Source organism: Oncorhynchus clarkii, chromosome 28 (assembly GCF_045791955.1).
Source record: "Oncorhynchus clarkii lewisi isolate Uvic-CL-2024 chromosome 28, UVic_Ocla_1.0, whole genome shotgun sequence".
Classification (NCBI taxonomy): domain Eukaryota; kingdom Metazoa; phylum Chordata; class Actinopteri; order Salmoniformes; family Salmonidae; genus Oncorhynchus; species Oncorhynchus clarkii.
The window spans coordinates 43,309,176-43,327,197 of NC_092174.1; the positions used below are offsets into that span (position 1 = coordinate 43,309,176).

At 44.3% G+C, this 18,022-nt stretch overlaps 1 protein-coding gene across 2 annotated transcripts; it reads right to left on the reverse strand.

Moving 5' to 3' along the window:
- Window positions 1-1,468: 1,468 nt before the first annotated feature.
- LOC139387422 (cysteine/serine-rich nuclear protein 1-like) lies at window positions 1,469-17,563 on the reverse strand. 2 transcript variants are annotated; one of them, XM_071133576.1, is made up of 6 exons: window positions 17,329-17,524; window positions 12,274-12,495; window positions 10,050-10,324; window positions 3,980-4,312; window positions 2,873-3,537; window positions 1,469-2,830 (listed from the first exon to the last, which is right to left on the reverse strand). In XM_071133576.1, the coding sequence occupies exons 2-6, from the start codon at window positions 12,464-12,466 to the stop codon at window positions 2,392-2,394; spliced, it is 1,905 nt and encodes a 634-aa protein (XP_070989677.1). In that variant the 5' UTR covers window positions 12,467-12,495; window positions 17,329-17,524; the 3' UTR covers window positions 1,469-2,391. The 2 variants fall into 2 exon arrangements, with proteins under 2 accessions (XP_070989677.1, XP_070989676.1); XM_071133575.1 differs by having other exon boundaries at window positions 1,476-3,537; window positions 17,329-17,563.
- Window positions 17,564-18,022: the final 459 nt, after the last annotated feature.

Sequence of the window (18,022 nt, forward strand, 5' to 3'; positions counted from 1 at the left end):
TCACTGCCTCAACATATGACAACTTCTGCTCTACTCTAACCCTGGGAACCTCAACCTGCATCTCTCGCATGGGACATTTCTGATCCCCAGCCCCACGGGCACCCCTGCAATTAACACATACCACTACTTTCCCCAATGCTACACATTCCTTTGTCTCATGCCCTTCTGCACACTTCTCACACCTAGGAACCTCCCTCCTACACACTGCTGCCACATGCCCAAAAGCTTGACACCTATAACAACGTAATGTGTTTGGCACAAAAGCTCTTATAGGAAAACCTATATATCCTAACATCACTTTGTCGGGCAAAGACTCAACATCAAAACTCAAAGAACAGACAATGACTCTTCTGTTTCACCACCCTGTCTGCGTCACACCAAACGACGGGCATCACAAACACTGGGAATCTTCCCCTTCAGTTGGTCAACTTTAAGATTTACTGCTACCCCAGTAATCACTCCTTTCAATGGCACCCTTTTCTTGAGAACAAAACAATTCACATATCTTGTCCCCATTCGTTTAACACGGAGCGCATTCTCCCTCTGACCAGCAGAAACACAAGCAATTATCACAAGACCACATCTGGTTACCCTCACCAATTCCACAGCACCTAACTCTGTTTTCACCCACCCTGAAACTACAAATGGTCCACTTTTTTCCCCCCAAAACTTCACTCCTACTGTCACAGACTCATCTTTATCCTGACCCTCAGTGCAAGCCTCGGGCTCCGAGAACTTCATCACACCTACCACCGCCCGATACTTTGCCCTCATTCATTTCCATTTCTCTTCCTGTCTTCAACTCACTCTGTTTATACTTTCTACCGTTCTGTTCCAACCAATCATCTCCCTTTCTTCTGACATTTTGAATCAACTCAAGCTCACCCTCTTCCTCTCTCTCTTTCCTAGACCTCCTCTGCCTCTCTTATTCCCTCCTCTGTACTCCAAGTATAAATCTCCTGATGATAATATTGCACTTCTCCTGACATACATCTTGTTCTTGCCCTGTCAAGGGACGCCATTTTAACCCGGCTGTCACAATCTCCGTACAATCAGCACGAACCCCTCGGGATTTTAGTGTCAACAATGTGTCCCACTTGTAAAGCAGCTGCTTCGTCTTGATGTTTCTTCTTTAACAATAGCTACCGCGACGCTTTCCATCTCATCAGTCACGTGACACCCATTAGTCAGAACCCTTTAGTGAATCTCTGTGGAGTACAGTAAATTAACGAAGTGAATTTAAGAAGTCATTTTTTTCCCCTCCACTAATTACCTTATTATTTTAACTGGAATGATAATGTTTTTGAAGACTGTTTGGTTGGTCACATTGTTGATGTTTCTAGTTCTGTCATACATGCAGTAGCGTTCTGTCATACATGCAGTAGGCTAATAAAGGTTAGCTGTCTGTTCCACATTGTTGGGGTTTCTAGTTCTGTCATACATGCAGTAGCCTAATAAAAGATAGCTCTCTGTTCAACATTGTTCCAAAAGATGTATGTTTATTCATTGATAGAAGATTTGACTTTGCTTTAAAATACAAGATTCAGTAACACATTGTAAATGCTAATATATTTCCATAAAAAATAACTTAAAAAGACAGACAATGCAAAACGTTCTTAAATACACGGAGCACATATCAGATTCCATTGATATTTTTGCAAAGCAATGACTTTTCAGTTTGTCAAATAAGCCAAAACGAAGAAGAAGAAAAAATAATAAGTTACCTATGGTGGAGGAGAGAGATGGATCTCCAAAACATGAAACTATGGCGTTTTGACACGAATCAACAGCAATACATTTAGCTAAATCATTTCATGTAGGCCAATACACAGTAGTAGTACTACAATTAATAATAAATGACAAGATGTTGTAATTCTGAATATTGTGCCACAGTCTTGATTGAAACAAAACTTCACATGAATTACAATTCATAAAATGTCATGAATGTCTCCATCTGTCCGTCTCACGGTGATGCCAACAATCCCTCCGCTAAAAAAAAAATGTACATCAAGTAAATAAATAAATTAAACCATTGTTCTTTTTTTTAATGAATAATCATTTATAAATAACTGCTGGAAAGCACATTTAAAAATAAAAAAAACGTGAACATCAGGAAACATGAAACATGTTATGTCTTGTAGTGATGACATTTAGGGTTTTGTGATATTTGCTCATGTATAATATTGTCTAAATCATGAATAACCATAATGTGCCTCTTCTTCTTCAACAACATCATATTTAATAAATCTGAATAAAATATCTCATACTGTACATTTAAATATCTTATTAAAATACAAACTGTAGACTGTACATATTAATGTTCTTCTAGGCTCATTTTAATGTCCATGAGCCAATCAGGTCCCACAGAACCCTGACAGTTCAGCCCATTGGTCACTGAATTACCTGCTCCAATAACGGATTGTCTGTGGATGAAGGAGTTTCTATTGGATCGGATAAGCCAATCAGAGACTCCAGGAGGCAGGTGCCAGCTGTCTCGTTGAACTGTGGGACATTTGCAGAACTCAACACCTGCAGATGAAGGAAGTTGTCAGGGTGCTTGTGGCCTTTGAATGAGTTGTGTAGAGGGGCTGAGCTATAGTCTGTAGGGAAGTTGTCAAAGAGCTCCAAATCCGAGTCAGAGGAGAGACTGAGGTCCATGTAGCTGCTGGATGAGTAGTCTATGGAAGGAGAGGGTGTGTTGGGGTAGTCCTGGAGGGGACTGTGGGTGAACAGGGCCGTCGCTTGGTTGGCATTGTCGTCTTGATACTCGGCCATGAAAGAACCGCCGCTGTAGCTGTTGTCTGTGTGTCTGTGTGTCTTCTCTGTGTACCTTTGTGTGTTGTCTGTGTGTCTGTGTGTCTTCTCTGTGTACCTTTGTGTGTTGTCTGTGTGTGAACTGGGTGCGTTGGACAGGCCGAGCGTGGCTGTGGTGTCTTTACAGAGACCGTACGACGTGTCGAAGCCGGTGACACACTGGGGACGGTGTGGCGACGGTTGTCTCCCTGGCTTTGAGCCACTTTCACTGCCCATGGAGCAGTCCTCATTGTCAGAGTCACAGAAGCTGAGGACACAAGCCAGACCTCCGTCGTCCACATCCAAGAGAGGCTGGTGCTCTCGAGGGCTTCCTCCCACGTCGGAGTCCTCGCTCTGGGCAGAGACGCCGGACGAGTCGGTCATGTCACTACAGCAACTATTCTCAACCTCACACAGTTCAGAGCTGAAGTGGAAGGTAGGGGTGGTGGGGATGGAGAGAGGGAAGCCCTCTTCTTCCAGGGTGAACCCGAAGGGGCATCTCGCCTCCTGGGCACAGTCCTGCTGATGCTGTCCCTGGTCCTGGAGCTCCTGGAGATCGTCTTGGTTCTCCTCTGGGTCTCTCCTCTGGGTTAGTATCTCATCCTGCAGTCTCCTCTCCAGCTCCAGCCTCATGACAGTGTGTATGTAGTGGGTCTGAACCCGTCTGGAGTTGAACTCCACGCGACCGTTAGTATTCCCACAGCCATCCTTTGTGCAGCCGCAAGGGAAGTTGGAGCGATCCATCTGTTGCAGGGAGAGATCACATTCATATTAGCTCATTATATGACTGAAATCTTAGCTCATTATATGACTGAAATCTTAGCTCATTATATGACTGAAATCTTAGCTCATTATATGACTGAAATCTTAGCTCATTATATGACTGAAATCATAGCTCATTATATGACTGAAATCATAGCTCATTATATGACTGAAATCATAGCTCATTATATGACTGAAATCTTAGCTCATTATATGACTGAAATCATAGCTCATTATATGACTGAAATCATAGCTCATTATATGACTGAAATCTTAGCTCATTATATGACTGAAATCTTAGCTCTTTATATGACTAAAGTTTGCATCTGATCTAGGTGTGGGAGAGAATTCTCATTCTTTGCCAAATGGCTTGTGTTCATCAGACGCCCAGGGATCAAACCCCTCACATCTGCATGGCTCTCACCTGGCACTTGATCCCGTTAAGACTACAGGCGCAGGTTTCAGGTTCACAGAATCCCTGGCAGTCACATCCACAGTCCTCTCGGGATTTCCTCAGAGCATGGAGCTCTCTCTTCTCCTCCCGGTCGATGTGCCTCGCCCCCGCCGCCCGGAGTAGGGCCTGTCTCTGGCGGGAAGCGTAGGGGTACAGGAACCCCCCGTCACCCCCGTCCTCCTCCCCATCCTCAAGGTCAGCCGCAGGGAGGTGGGCCTCGATGTCTTCGTCAGGCACCTGGTCGATCTGATCGATGGTGAGGCGATCTAACTCCTCCTGGTCCGTAATGCCACTGGCTGTCAGCTGGAGAGAAGAGAGTTAGTTCAAATAAAATATTTACACATCGTCCTTAACTTTTATTTTGAAATGCTTTTAGAGTATTTTCAAGGGAGTCAAGGAAAACAAGAAGCAACCCTTCTGGATGTCATTACAGTAACCCATCTGGGTCGTTCCATGTTATTAAGGTAAACCCATCTGGGTCGTTCCATGTCATTAAGGTAAACCCATCTGGGTCGTTCCATGTCATTAAGGTAAACCCATCTGGGTCGTTCCATGTCATTAAGGTAAACCCATCTGGGTCGTTCCATGTCATTACAGTAACCCATCTGGGTCGTTCCATGTCATTAAGGTAAACCCATCTGGGTCGTTCCATGTCATTAAGGTAAACCCATCTGGGTCGTTCCATGTCATTAAGGTAAACCCATCTGGGTCGTTCCATGTTATTACAGTAACCCATCTGGGTCGTTCCATGTCATTACAGTAACCCATCTGGGTCGTTCCATGTTATTACAGTAACCCATCTGGGTCGTTCCATGTTATTACAGTAACCCATCTGGGTCGTTCCATGTTATTACAGTAACCCATCCGGGTCGTTCCATGTCATTTCAGTAACCCATCTGGGTCGTTCCATGTCATTAAGGTAAACCCATCTGGGTCGTTCCATGTCATTTCAGTAACCCATCTGGGTCGTTCCATGTCATTACAGTAACCCATCTGGGTCGTTCCATGTCATTACAGTAACCCATCCGGGTCGTTCTATGTCATTACAGTAACCCATCTGGGTCGTTCCATGTCATTACAGTAACCCATCTGGGTCGTTCCATGTTATTACAGTAACCCATCTGGGTCGTTCCATGTTATTACAGTAACCCTTCTGGATCGTTCCATGTCATTTCAGTAACCCATCCGGGTCATTTCATGTTATTACAGTAACCCATCCATGTCATTTCAGAAGGCCATGATCCTCACCATCTCAGAATGTACTGAAATCGTTTCTATAGTTAGAAACAGATAAGATTAGCATCCAGGCAACATTATTATGTTGAAATAGAATTTGATTGCACCCAAATTGCCCATAGGATTAATTTTTTAAACACGGACCCCACACACCCAACCACCCACACGCCAACCACCCACATACCCCCCACCCCAACCACCCATAGACCCCCCACACCCAACCACCCACAGACCCCCCACACCCAACCACCCACAGACCCCCCCACACCCAACCACCCACATACCCCCCCACACGCCAACCACCCACATATCCCCCCCACACGCCAACCACCCACATACCCACACGCCAACCACCCACATACCCCCCACACCCCAACCACCCACATACCCCCCACATCCAACCACCCACAGACCTCCCATGCCCCAACCACCCACATACCCCCACATCCAACCACCCACAGACCCCCCACACGCCAACCACCCACAGACCCCCACACGCTAACCACCCACAGACCCCCACACCCCAAAACCCACAGGCCCCCCCACACCCAACCACCCACAGACCCCCCACACACCAACCACCCACAGACCCCCCCACACACCAACCACCCACAGACCCCCCCATACCCAAACTACTCCAACAATGAGTATACAGCAGAGGAGGCTGCTGAGGGGAGGACGGCTCATCCATAATGACTGGAATGGAGCCAGTGGAATGGGAACCTGGAAACCATGGAAACCATGTGTTTGATGTATTTGATACGATTCCACTGACTCTGCTCCAACTATTACCACGATGCCTGTGGTATATAGTATCAGTTCTCTATGACTGACCAGCTGCTATGACTGACCAGTAGTATGGGGCTGCTGTGTCTGACCAATAGTATGGGGCTGCTATGGCTGACCAGTAGTATGGGGCTGCTGTGTCTGACCAATAGTATGGGGCTGCTATGTCTGACCAGTAGTATGGAGCTGCTATGTCTGACCAGTAGTATGGAGCTGCTATGTCTGACCAGTAGTATGGAGCTGCTATGTCTGACCAGTAGTATGGAGCTGCTATGACTGACCAGTAGTATGGAGCTGCTATGTCTGACCAGTAGTATGGAGCTGCTATGTCTGACCAGTAGTATGGAGCTGCTATGTCTGACCAGTAGTATGGAGCTGCTATGGCTGACCAGTAGTATGGAGCTGCTATGACTGACCAGTAGTATGGAGCTGCTATGTCTGACCAGTAGTATGGAGCTGCTATGGCTGACCAGTAGTATGGGGCTGCTGTGTCTGACCAATAGTATGGGGCTGCTATGTCTGACCAGTAGTATGGAGCTGCTATGTCTGACCAGTAGTATGGAGCTGCTATGTCTGACCAGTAGTATGGAGCTGCTATGTCTGACCAGTAGTATGGAGCTGCTATGACTGACCAGTAGTATGGAGCTGCTATGTCTGACCAGTAGTATGGAGCTGCTGTGTCTGACCAATAGTATGGAGCTGCTATGTCTGACCAGTAGTATGGAGCTGCTATGACTGACCAGTAGTATGGAGCTGCTATGCCTGACCAGTAGTATAGGGCTGCTATGACTGACCAGTAGTATGGAGCTGCTATGACTGACCAGTAGTATGGAGCTGCTATGACTGACCAGTAGTATGGGGCTGCTATGACTGACCAGTAGTATGGAGCTGCTATGTCTGACCAGTAGTATGGAGCTGCTATGGCTGACCAGTAGTATGGGGCTGCTGTGTCTGACCAATAGTATGGGGCTGCTATGTCTGACCAGTAGTATGGAGCTGCTATGTCTGACCAGTAGTATGGAGCTGCTATGTCTGACCAGTAGTATGGAGCTGCTATGTCTGACCAGTAGTATGGAGCTGCTATGACTGACCAGTAGTATGGAGCTGCTATGCCTGACCAGTAGTATGGGGCTGCTATGACTGACCAGTAGTATGGAGCTGCTATGACTGACCAGTAGTATGGAGCTGCTATGACTGACCAGTAGTATGGAGCTGCTATGACTGACCAGTAGTATGGGGCTGCTATGACTGACCAGTAGTATGGAGCTGCTATGGCTGACCAGTAGTATGGAGCTGCTATGACTGACCAGTAGTATGGAGCTGCTATGTCTGACCAATAGTATGGAGCTGCTATGACTGCTGTTCTTCCTCCATTTCAATGTTAAAGGCATAGTTAATTTGAATTACAAAATGACATATTGGTTTCCTTACCTTGTAACCAGTTTATGGACAAGGTATGACAGCAATCCATGGTTTGGTTTTGTTTACCTGACCACTGTTTCAAATGGTAATGTTTTTTTTTTGCATTTGTGGCACAAATCCAATGCAAGTCAATGGTACCTATATTAACATTTTCATGGTTTCATGTCAAAATCATCCTGGACTTAATTTCAAATTATATTTAAAAAAAAATAATGTTGGAAGAAAGCTAATCTCATCGGTTTTCTAACAACATAAACATTAATAACAATCTGAGATGGTGGGTGGAATGACCCATATTCTTGAGGTGGAATGACCCACATACATGACGTTTAAGTTACTGTAAGATTAGACAGCCTATAGAGAGGAGGTCAGAGACCTGGCCGGGTGGTGCCAGAATAACAACCTATCCCTCAACGTGATCAAGAGATGATTGTGGACTACAGGAAAAGGAGGACTGAGCACGTCCCCATTATCATCAACGGGGCTGTAGTGGAGCAGGTTGAGAGCTTCAAGTTCCTAGGTGTCCACATCACCAACAAACTATTATGGTTCAAACACACCAAGACAGTTGTGAAGAGGGCACGACAAAGCCTATTCCCCTCAGGAGACTGAAAAGATTTGGCATGGGTCCCCAGATCCTCAAAGTTCTACAGCTGCACCATTGAGAGCATCCTGACCGGTTGCATCACTGCCTGGTATGTCAACTGCTCGGCCTCCGACTGCAAGGCGCTACAGAGGGTAGTGCGTACGGCCCAGTACATCACTGGGGCCAAGCTTCCTGACATCCAGGACCTATATACTAGGAGGTGTCAGAGGAAGGCCCTAATAGTCAAAGACTCCACCCACCCTAGTCATAGACGGTACCGCATGGCAAGCGGTACCGGAGCACCAAGTCTAGGTCCAAGAGGCTCGTTAACAGCTCCACATTGACTCTGTACCGGTACCCCCTGTATATAGTCTCCACATTGACTCTGTACCGGTACCCCCTGTATACAGCCTCCACATTGACTCTGTACCAGTACCCCCTGTATATAGCCTCCACATTGACTCTGTACCAGTACCCCCTGTATATAGCCTCCACATTGACTCTGTACCGGTACCCCCTGTATATAGACTCCACATTGACTCTGTACCGGTGCCCCCTGTATATAGCCTCCACATTGACTCTGTACCAGTACCCCCTGTATATAGCCTCCACATTGACTCTGTACCAGTACCCCCTGTATATAGCCTCCACATTGACTCTGTATCGGTACCCCCTGTATATAGCCTCCACATTGACTCTGTACCAGTACCCCCTGTATATAGACTCCACATTGACTCTGTATAGGTACCCCCTGTATATAGCCTCCACATTGACTCTGTACCGTAACACCATGTATATAGCCTCCACATTGACTCTGTACCGTAACACCCTGTATATAGCCTCCACATTGACTCATTACCGGTACCCACCGTGAATATATACTCCTCAACATTGACTCTGTACCGGTACCCCCTGTATATAGCCTCCACATTGACTCTGTACCGGTACCCCCTGTATATAGCCTCCACATTGACTCTGTACCGTAACACCCTGTATATAGCCTCCACATTGACTCTGTACCGGTACCCCCTGTATATAGCCTCCACATTGACTCTGTACCGGTACCCCCTGTATATAGCCTCCACATTGACTCTGTACCGGTACCCCCTGTATATAGCCTCCACATTGACTCTGTACCGGTACCCCCTGTATATAGCCTCCACATTGACTCTGTACCAGTACCCCCTGTATATAGCCTCCACATTGACTCAGTACTGGTACCCCCTGTATATAGCCTCCACATTGACTCTGTACCGGTACCCCCTGTATATAGCCTCCACATTGACTCTGTACGGGTACCCCCTGTATATAGCCTCCACATTGACTCTGTACGGGTACCCCCTGTATATAGCCTCCACATTGACTCTGTACGGGTACCCCCTGTATATAGCCTCCACATTGACTCTGTACCGTAACACCCTGTATATAGCCTCCACATTGACTCTGTACCGGTACCCCCTGTATATAGCCTCCATATTGACTCTGTACCGTAACACCCTGTATATAGCCTCCACATTGACTCTGTACCAGTACCCCCTGTATATAGCCTCCACATTGACTCTGTATCGTAACACCCTGTATATAGCCTCCACATTGACTCTGTACCGTAATACCCTGTATACAGCCTCGTTACTGTTAATTTTATTGTCGCTCTTTAACTATTATTATTATTATTTTTATTTTTTCATTTTATTTATTGTTTACTTCAGTTTATTTAGTAAATACTTTCTTAACACTTGTTTTTTCTTAACTGCATTGTTGGTTAGGGGCTCGTAAGTAAGCATTTCACTCTAAAATATACACCTGTTGTAATCGGCGCATGTGACAAATAACATTTAATTTGATTATTTGATTTTGATTTGATTTTAATTTAAGCCAATGGGATGCAAGAAACTATAACCAGAATGGTCCGTTTGCACTCGACTGGGACAAACACAGGACAGCATGCTTTTTATTTCAGGGGTAGGCTTAATCTGGTTCACTAGTCGATTAGAAGTCTAGAATACTTACTCTCTGTCTGAGTGTCTCCAGCCTCTCCTCCCTCAGTCTATCTCTGAGTCTCTCCCTGCGCCTCCTTCGTCTCTCCTGGGTGTGCTCTGCCAGTGTGTACCTCCGGAGGGCGCTGTGCTTCCTCACCATGCCCAGGGTGGCACCGCCGCGCCTCGGAACGCTGGTGAAACCCTGGCAACGCTGGAACAGGAACACCGTCACCTGGTTGAAGACAACGCTGTTGCTATGGGCGCTGTTGTCATGGGAAAGTTTTGGGCTCTTCAGGATGGAGCGGACTGTTGGTGGTGGAGGAGGAGGAGGAGGAGGAGGAGGAGGAGGACGAGAGGAAACAGGGTTTAGAGTCACGACAAGAAGTTGGTGTATTCTATGCCTTTGTCAATGTCAGCTTGTTAGAGCTACTGCATATCAGTTCTGAATGTAGTGTTTTGATGTCTCTCTTGTCGTGATGTGTGTTTTGTCCTATATATATATATATATATATAATCCCAGCCCCCGTCCCCGCAGGAGGCCTTTTGCCTTAAGCCATCATTGTAAATATGAATTTGTACTTAACTGACTTTACTAATTAAATAAATAAAAATAAATACAAAATAAGTATGCTGAAAGTGCTGATCCTGCAGTTCTGTCAGCCGCCACTGGGTGGCAGACTACACTACCTCACTTACTGTCAATGGTTACAAGTTACAACCCAGTGTTAACAACTTTGTCAACTGGGTCACCAGAGTTGAACATAGGGGAGTTTATCTGCTAGAAACAAAACACCAAGGAATATTTATAATAATGCAACCGAAGCCAAATGAGAGAGAATGAAGAGAGAGAAAGACAATGTCTCCCTCAACACAGAGACAGAAAGAGACCCCGCTTATAATTATAGTAAGACCCTCTAACCTCTCTGCAGTTTGGTGAGAAGTAGCCACCCTACTACTAAGAGACTGTTAAATACCCATCAGGTCACTGATGACCCATCAGGTCGCTGTTTACATTTGACAGTTTGGCCTCATGATAACGAGTCGTTTGACCTTCACATGCTGGAGTGGAGAAGGAACTCAAAAGTGAGGAGGTTGGTAAACAACAGCTCAGCAAGCTACGTAGTAACCTATTCCATGTCCCAAATAGCACCCTATTACCTATAGGGGCCCTGGTCAAAAGTAGTGCACTACATAGGAAAGAGCGTGCCATTTGGGATTCAGCTTAGTTCCGCTGCTGTTATTTTGGCTAAAGACATTCCATACTGGGACACAGTGTGTTTGCAGTAGTGTGGGGGGAGAAATGGTAGTTTCATGATTGATTAACTATTTATGACCGATTTCACGTCTATCCTGTAATGAATCTAACTCTCAATGTGGTTTGGAGAAAAAAATAATTACCACATTGGTCCATGTAATCAAAATAACAACCCACAATCTAATAGACTATGTTGAGCCTAAGGGAAGTGTGTCTATGTGCTGTCCATTGAAAACAGTACAAAACAGAGACGCTGGCGTTTGTAGTGATCTCTGAATGAAATGACGTGAACCTATTTGATAACTGTCATTCACATCGCATTGCTTAGTCAAATGATTCAGTCAAACTCAAGGGGCAAAGCCCAGTACCTCAAAGAGAAGTCTATTCTCTGCTATCAGCGGGTTGTAACTTAGCTGCTGTAGTGTGATAATGGGACACTCCTTCAATACACTCCCTAGCAGTGACTCTGATAACAATAGTGTAGCTTTGCATTTATTTGAAAGATAAGACATATTCATTGCAAGTTTATTGACCAATGACCATAAAAATTATATACATTAACATATACTGTATATAGACATATTGTATAAAACATACTGCATACTATACATTCAGGGAGATCTACTGGACAAAATATTGCTTTAAGATTGTAATAACATGGATCATCAACAGATGTGTTAAATGTAGCTACATCATTCTGAGATGTGTTCATGTAGCTACATCATTCTGAGATGTGTTCATGTAGCTACATCATTCTGAGATGTGTTCATGTAGCTACATCATTCTGAGATGTGTTCATGTAGCTACATCATTCTGAGATGTGTTCATGTAGCTACATCATTCTGAGATGTGTTCATGTAGCTACATCATTCTGAGATGTGTTCATGTAGCTACATCATTCTGAGATGTGTTCATGTAGCTACATCATTCTGAGATGTGTTCATGTAGCTACATCATTCTGAGATGTGTTCATGTAGCTACATCATTCTTATTGACTTACTGGGTAGATGGGAGGTAGGTGAGGCAGAGTTGAAGTCTTGGTTGTCACTGTTGCGGCTCTCCTCATCCGACTCCCATTCCGAGGAGGCGGAGGAGGAGGGGGAGGAGGAGGAGGAGGCGGAGGAAGATGGGGAGGAGTAGCAAGGGTCCTCCTCTTCTACCTCGGAATACTTCCTCTTCAGGACCCCACTCATGGCTTCTCTATGGCGGTTAGACGATCTGCCTGGATACAAAACAGTAAAAATAAAAGATGGTGAATATACATTAACAATACACATTCATTCTGGTGATGGTGATGAATGAATACTCACTAACTGTAGTACATGGATGTGTAATAATGGGGCGGCAGGGTAGCCTAGTGGTTAGAGTGTAGAGGCGGCAGGGTAGCCTAGTGGTTAGAGTGTCGAGGCGGCAGGGTAGCCTAGTGGTTAGAGTGTAGAGGCGGCAGGGTAGCCTATTGGTTAGAGTGTAGAGGCGGCAGGGTAGCCTAGTGGTTAGAGTGTAGAGGCGGCAGGGTAGCCTAGTGGTTAGAGTGTAGAGGCGGCAGGGTAGCCTAGTGGTTAGAGTGTAGAGGCGGCAGGGTAGCCTAGTGGTTAGAGTGTAGAGGCGGCAGGGTAGCCTAGTGGTTAGAGTGTAGGAGCGGCAGGGTAGCCTAGTGGTTAGAGTGTAGGAGCGGCAGGGTAGCCTAGTGGTTAGAGTGTAGAGGTTAACTGCCTAACCCACTGTTCCTAGGCCGTCATTGAAAATAAGAATTGGTTCTTAACTGACTTGCCTAGTAAAATAAAGGTACACATTTTTTTTTAAAATAGTGACAGGGGCAGAACGACAGATTTTGTACCTTGTCAGCTCGGGGATTTGAACTTGCAACCTTTCGGTTACTAGTCCAATGCAGTTAACCCACTGTTCCTAGGCCGTCATTGAAAATAAGAATTGGTTCTTAACTGACTTGCCTAGTTAAATAATGGTAAAACATTTTTGGGGAAATAGTGACGCAAAAGCTTTTCTAAGGAACCGTATTTTGCTGACTATATGTCTCGTGAAAACCGAGGTATAACAATTACAACTGTTAAAGTTAACTTAAGTTAACTTTTTTTGTCATTTTTAGTGCACAATTTATTTGATCGTGATTAATTGTATTGTCTGAAAACATCTCAGATACATAACTTTTCTAGCTAAAACAACAACGTGATGTCAAAACAAGTTGACATTGAGGTAAAAACAAAAGAAAAGAAAGCTGTACTTTATCAATGTATCTGATTTTGCTAAATCAAGACATTAATATCCTATACTTTTTGTTTATAAAATCTTAAATTACAGCTCGTTTTGAGCAAATTCTGAATTTGTGATTAATCACTGCTATTAAGTCGATTACATTTGAGAAAAAAAAACATTTTCACGGCCCCCGATATATCCATGAGTCATACACAATGCCGTCGATATATCCATGAGTCATACACAATGCCGTGCCCACTCACTCGGTGAATCAGTAGTCTACCGTAATAACTGAACGTGTGTAACAGTGATTCACAAGCTTTTTTTTTCGCACACTGACGTTATTTATAATTGCATTTTCTGACTACTATAGCTAATATCAGTCTGGTGAAAACAGAGTTTAACAATACCCATGGTTGAGTCATGCAAAGTTGCAAAGTGCGGTATTTACTCAGTAACATACACACTGCTCAATTTCACCCGCGACATTTCCATGTCAAACAGGCATCGAAAGACATATGCAAAACAAAAACAAAAAAACATCACTGGGACTTTCCTTTCCAATAACATTTCACAAACCGCCAACAATAAATTAGATCTCTGTCTCGATGTCAATGGGCAAAAACCACAGCAGAGTAATCTGATACTGCTTATGTTGTTCATTGTGACACACAGCAACGGGTAGGAGCGTTATTTTCCAACCTCATTCCTTGACTGAGGTACCTGTACTGGTTTGACAGGTTTTAAAAGGAGGACATCTGCTTATTTAAACTAATGAAAGCCGCCCCTACAGATGATCCAACAATCACTGATAACTTACATAGGCCGAGATATTGATAACCCGTGTCATAAACATGCTCAATAACTATTGCAGTCCAATTTTTTTTTTTTTTTTTTTTTTGCTTTAGTGAAAGACAAGGGAAACTGCAGGCTAGGCTAAAAATGTCAATAGCTCTTTCTCTTTTTCCTTCTCGTCATTAACATTCCAATGATTCCAGGGACATTTATCAGGAAGAAAACGTGGAAACAGGGAGGGCTGGGAAACTGGGAGGGAGGGAGTCCAGGAAGGAATATTTCTGAGGGAAAATTATGTCTAGAGCAGGCTATTTTGGCCCCAGTGAAACAGGGAGGTACAGTGGAAACCAAGCCCACACAGAACAAACAACATACAGGTTTATTTAATGATTACAAACTTAGCTTGTGTTGAATACTACTGTAAATACATACTTAAATAGGCTCAACTGGACTCTGACGTAAAGTGTAAAATACAAGAGAGTAGAGCAGTGGTCTTCAACTTTTTTTTGCACATTTATTTTACCCATGTTTAATTTTTGTGTATGATAATGACAAGGAGTAATCAACATTTTCAAATGAATAGATTTGGGTAAATCATTTTTTCATTATTTTTGACCTATGGTTCAAATTAGAAGACATCATCAGCCTATCAGTTAAAAAAAAAAAAACAGCGGTTAGCCGTGTGTTGGCAAACATACATGTCCAAGTCAAGGAGACTTACCGCCTTGCCACGAGCGGTACTCAAGGGTACATTTTCAAAGCCTGTCAGATACTCCAGTGAGTGTTATTTCCCTCCATATTAATATTAGGGCTTGAGAAATAAAGTTGTATCACCCTTACAAATAAGATATGACCCTCTTCTATACTATAGGTATGTCATTCAAAATGAGTTGAATTTTGTTGGTTTTGTAGTGATATTCAGAAAAACAATAACAAAAACAATATTTTTTCCAGCTTTTATATTTGTATATTTTTTGCAGAACCCCCAGTAGGACCCCCAGTAGGACCCCCAGTAGAACCCCCAGTAGGACCCCCAGTAGGACCCCCCAGTAGGACCCCCAGTAGGACTCCCAGTAGGACCCCCCAGTAGAACCCCCCAGTAGGACCCCCAGTAGAACCCCCAGTAGAACCCCCCAGTAGAACCCCCCAGTAGGACCCCCAGTAGAACCCCCCAGTAGGACCCCCAGTAGAACCCCCAGTAGGACCCCCAGTAGGACCCCCAGTAGAACCCCCCAGTAGAACCCCCCAGTAGGACCCCCAGTAGGACCCCCAGTAGGACCCCCCAGTAGAACCCCCAGTAGGACCCCCAGTAGGAGTTGTGTACTTCAGCTTGAATACACCTGGTGTAGAGGCTTGTTGTCGCAGAAAAGCTCTCTATTCTAGTAATTTGAACTCTTGTCTCCCCCCCCCCCCCCCCCCCCCCCCCCCCCGTTTCTACTAATAGGAAGGTTTAAGAGGAATCTGTTACTAGGAAGGAATAGGAGGAATCTGTTACTAGGAAGGAATAGGAGGAATCTGTTACTATGAAGGTTTAAGAGGAATGTCCTACTAGGAAGGAATAAGAGGTATCTACTACTAGGAATAATTAAGTCGAGAACACACACTGCCCTGTCAGTGTCCACTATATAACTCTGACAGTATCCCAGGTAACCACACAGTACTCAGTGTCATACACACAGATATAACTATCGGGGACAAGGCAGTCAAGACTCATTTATATAACACATGGTTGCTAGGAATTTGTCTTGGTGTTAAGAGAAAGAACACACAGTTTCTACAGAGAAGGAACTATCTCATGTCTGGTTGCCATGACTAACTGCATTATTCATTTGTGGTGATTGCAAAAGTTGCACTACGATATGTGTATTTATAACCGGGTAAACCGGGTCCTGGATGCCGATTGGCTGAAAGCTGTGTTATATCAGACAATATTCCATGGGTATTCCATGGGTATGAGACAAAATGACTCGTTTACTTTTCTAATTATGTTGGTAACCAGTTTACAATAGCAATAAGGCACCTCTGGGATGGTGATATCCGAACCAATATACCACGGCTAAGGGCTGTATCCAGGCTCACCGTGTTGAGCATAAGAACCATCCTTAAGCCGTGGTATATTAGGCATTATATCACACCTCCTCGGGCCTTATTGCTTAAATACAATATGCGTGCTGTTTCAGAACACGTTATGGTTTTCTTCTGCAATTTTATGAAAATCTCACCAAGAGACATTCTGTTCCTTGACATCCCCTCTCACTTCAGGTCAAATGTAATGGTGAGTGTACAGGTGGGTGTGTGCATGTGTGTGTGTATGTGTGTGTGTGGGGGGGGGGGGGGGGGGGGTGACTAATATAAATAATTCAGTGACTCACAGCAGCAGAAATACCTGAATTGCAGTGTTGCATAGCACTGTGCAACACACACACACACACACACACACACACACACACACACACACACACACACACAAAACCAACCAACCAATATTTTACTCAAATTGCCACTACTACTAAGCGCCCACTGCCTCACTATTTGGCTTCCATCCCGTTATAAACGCGACCCAACTTCCGCCACTGACCTCGTCACTCCGCGAGCTTCATGTGGTCAGTAATTAGGCCTTTACAATGAAAACATTGTGCTGGTCAGCCCAGCAGCTAGTCACACTCAGCTGTTGCTGTTTGGCGTCTCTATTACAAGACCCAACTAGGCTACAGCAAGCAAAACAACTACTGGAAAACACTATCAAAAGGTTTTTGTCGATATAAATAGCTTTCATACAACCAAAACCAAACTTAAAGCCTAAAAACAATATATTATTCTGCTTATCTTTTTGACATTCGTGTAGTCTAATAATAAAAAATAAAAAACATGAAATAGTTGTCCGCTTTTTGTTACTTCTTATATAACTTTAAGACAACTTTCTCTCACACAAAGAGGCTTATCAAACACTCAGCATTAATGACTGGTTACAAAACCGCTGATGTTGAAATATGTTTTAGCTTTGCCACTAAGCAGATCAAAAGACGCGGTCATTAGTTAGGCTACTCACCGAGAATATGAGATCACCATCTCCTAAATTCAATAGATCAGTTATTAACTTGACGGTTTTGTAAAAGCTTCGAGGGTTTTTGTTTCTCCGTGGCACTGGATCGCTGACGATGCCTGCTCTCTTGTTTCCCCTCTATCTGTCTCTCTGGACTAGCCTACTGTAGTGTAGTGCGCACATCAACCGTGTGTTCGTCAGCGGAAAACTCCCACTGCGCGACGCTGACGCAGGCGGTCGCACAGGAAAGGGGAGCGACACACAATTCTTCCTGCTGCTGTTCACGTTCTGCTACTGCCTACAGCTTCCTGCATTACCTTATCGGTCCAGATAGAATATAATAGACTATTCTGCCACTACCTATGTCTTCATGCCTTGCCCACGACACATAAGAGATATATAATAAGTAGCCTACTGTTATGTTTAATGATGTGTGTGTTGCCTTCTCAGATGTAGACGTTGTGATTTTACATATTCAGCTCATTGGATTGGTCATAGAGCAGAAAACCGTTGTGGTAGGTAATGGATTGGGTTAGGGAAAGCCATTGGGTACACTGTGAAGAAAGGTGCAACACACAATCTCTCTCTCTTTCTCTCTCTCTCTCTCTCTCTCTCTCATTGTCATGATATTAAATAAACTCATACTATTAGAATTTAGTTGATACATGTTATTATGAAACCATTGCCCAAGATTATGTTG

Coding starts and splice junctions, on each gene's coding strand:
- LOC139387422 (XM_071133575.1), bottom strand. CDS start 12,466: ATGAGTGGGGTCCTGAAGAGGAAGTATTCCGAGGTAGAAGAGGAGGAC. Junction 10,325..12,273: donor ACCTACCTCCCATCTACCCA/GTAAGTCAATAA, acceptor CACCACCAACAG/TCCGCTCCATCCTGAAGAGC. Junction 3,538..3,979: donor TTAACGGGATCAAGTGCCAG/GTGAGAGCCATG, acceptor TCCCTGCAACAG/ATGGATCGCTCCAACTTCCC.